Source organism: Engraulis encrasicolus, chromosome 13, assembly GCF_034702125.1.
Source record: "Engraulis encrasicolus isolate BLACKSEA-1 chromosome 13, IST_EnEncr_1.0, whole genome shotgun sequence".
NCBI lineage: Eukaryota > Metazoa > Chordata > Actinopteri > Clupeiformes > Engraulidae > Engraulis > Engraulis encrasicolus.
In genome coordinates this window covers 9023773-9026272 of record NC_085869.1, presented here as the reverse complement: position 1 = coordinate 9026272, position 2500 = coordinate 9023773, and the positions used below count along the sequence as shown (strand labels likewise).

General features: G+C 46.1%; 1 protein-coding gene across 2 annotated transcripts in view; it reads left to right on the top strand.

The window, feature by feature from the left end:
• Positions 1-2500, top strand: part of desma (desmin a) — a 16175-nt gene that overhangs the window by 2360 nt on the left and 11315 nt on the right. For both annotated transcript variants that reach the window (XM_063213008.1, XM_063213010.1), the window contains exon 2: positions 2221-2382. In XM_063213008.1, the coding sequence (XP_063069078.1) occupies positions 2245-2382 (138 nt within the window). In that variant the 5' untranslated portion in view covers positions 2221-2244. The remainder of the gene's footprint in view (positions 1-2220; positions 2383-2500) is intronic.

Genomic DNA, 2500 nt, shown 5'->3' with positions numbered 1-2500 from the left:
TCTAGCAGTACCATTTATGAAGTGTTCTTATTTTCTGCTGACAGCAATTCCATTTCACTACTTCTGCACAGTAGTACTCGTAATTAAATTGCTTACAGATAGCCCTGTTAATATGTCAAAAGAAATCCTTTCAAACGGGGATCAAATGCGACCAGAAGATAGTGGTACAAGTGTGGATTTATAGACAAATAGGCCTACACACTTAAGCTTCTGGTCTTGGTTTGATAAAGAGTGACTCCCAACTACAGTAGATAACAGACTTCCAGTGGGCGTTTGAAAATGGATCAAATGCGACAAAAATGTAGATTCATAGACAAATACACCTGTTCCCCTATCTAGCCTTGATTCCCTAGCCTAGGGCCTAGTGTGGTGCCTCCTCATGGTAGCCTACTAAAAAACGGACCACCCGTTGGGCGTTTGAAATGTTTTGCAGGGATTAAATGCGACAAAAATGTAGATTCATAGACAAATACACCTGTATGCCCCTATCTGGCCTTGACTAAACAGTTACCCCTTGTGGTACAACAGTTGATAAAAGGCTTCCCATGAGCATTTTGAAATGTTCTGAAGGGATCAAATGCGACAAAAATGTAGATTCATAGACAGATACACCCGTATGCCCCTATCTGGCCTTCATTCCCTAGTGGAGTGACTCCCTATGGCACTACTGTTCAGTAGATAAGACTTCCTCCAGCAGATAAGGCTTCCTGTCGTGGGCCTTTGAAATGCTAATGTAATGTAATCCCCATGGGTATTACCAGGGCCGCTGACAGCTCTTGCTGGGCCCAGGACAAAGTCACCTGTAAGGGCCCTTCGTTCAATACATACAATGTATAGGGACCCAATTCTGGGCGCCCTCTGTCCTTGGGCCCGGGACAATCGATCCTTTCGTTCCCACCCTGTTGGCTTCCTTGGGCCTTACTGTAAGTGACAATATAGGCTGCTGTGATGCGGATGAGCATCAGGGTTACATGGTGATGTCTCTTGTCATCTCAACTAAACCTCACAGGAGGGCATGTTACTGAGTCTGTCACTCATAAAAGAGGAGGAGGTATTTTTTTGTGCTCAATACAATTTCGTGATTCAGACCTCTGGTCTTATGAATATTCAGGTTTCAGGTTTTTCACTTTCAGATGAGTCACTTTAATAATGCAGGAGAGGTGTGGAGCTTGTGGGAGTCCTAAGTTGTGGGTATATTTGGGCAGTCATGGGTAAGCGGTAAGGGTGTCTGACTTGCAGCCCAAAGGTTGCCAGTTTGACTTCCCGACCCGCCAGGTTGGTGTGGGGAGTAATTAAACAGTGCTCTCCCCCAACCTCCTCCATGACAAAGGTACCCTGAGCATGGTACCGTCCCGCCGCACTGCTCCCTTTCAGGCGCCATTTGGGGGCTGCCCCCTTGCACGGGTGAGGCATAAATGCAATTTCGTTGTTCACTTGTTTGCTGTGTAGTGCTGTTTCACAAAGTTGGAGTTTCCCAGTTGGGCTTTATATTTGAATCTCCTTTCACCTGAACTCATGTGGCCCTACTGGCTCTACAAACTAGCCTGGTGAACCAGCGCCACCCGGACGGCAAAATGTTTTGTCTACGGGTGGGTCTGGCTTCGCATAATGATTCAATGAAGCCAGAATGCCATGAATCTGGCAAACCAATTACAATGCAAAAATGTGTTTTGAATCAAAGTGGGCAGGGTTTTGAGGGAAGGTTGTTCTCATCAACAATCTTCGGATGTATTATGCATCGAGGCCAGACTAAATTAGACATCCACATTTAGTCTGGTTTATCAGGCTACCTACAAACAACAAACCGATCCTTGACCTGGTGATCTCCAAAACACCCAGCCAGTGGGATTTTATTACAACAACCAAACATAAAGTTAAGTTGAAGGTGAAGATTGTGCACCTCCCAGGAAAAGGTGCAGGACAATGGCTGACTGTAGTTTTCGGAGTAAAGGAGCCATGAAATAATAATATCCAGCCATGAAATAATACAAAAATAAAAATAAAAAAAGGTTTCAAGAGTGAGAACTCCTCACTCCAAAAGCAAACATAAAAGTCACACAAATAATGACAAGTCCAACAAGTCCATTAACGTGTGTGTGGTTGTGTCTGGTTCCCGTCTGCAGGAGATCCGTGAGCTCAATGTAATGTAATGTAATGTAATGTAATGTAATGTAATGTAATGTAACGTGTGTGGTTGTGTGTGGTCCCTCTACTCTGCAGGAGATCCGTGAGCTCCAGGGCCAGATGCAGGAGTCTGCAGTGCAGGTCCAGATGGACATGTCCAAACCAGACCTGACCGCCGCGCTCAGGGACATCCGCACCCAGTACGAGGCCATCGCCGCCAAGAACATCTCAGAGGCTGAGGACTGGTACAAGTCTAAGGTATGGAAGGAGGGAGGAGGGAGGAGGGAGGAGGGATGGGGGGTAGAGAGAGAGAGAGAGAGAGAGAGAGAGAGAGAGAGAGAGAGAGAGAGAGAGAGAGAGAGAGAGAGAGAGAGAG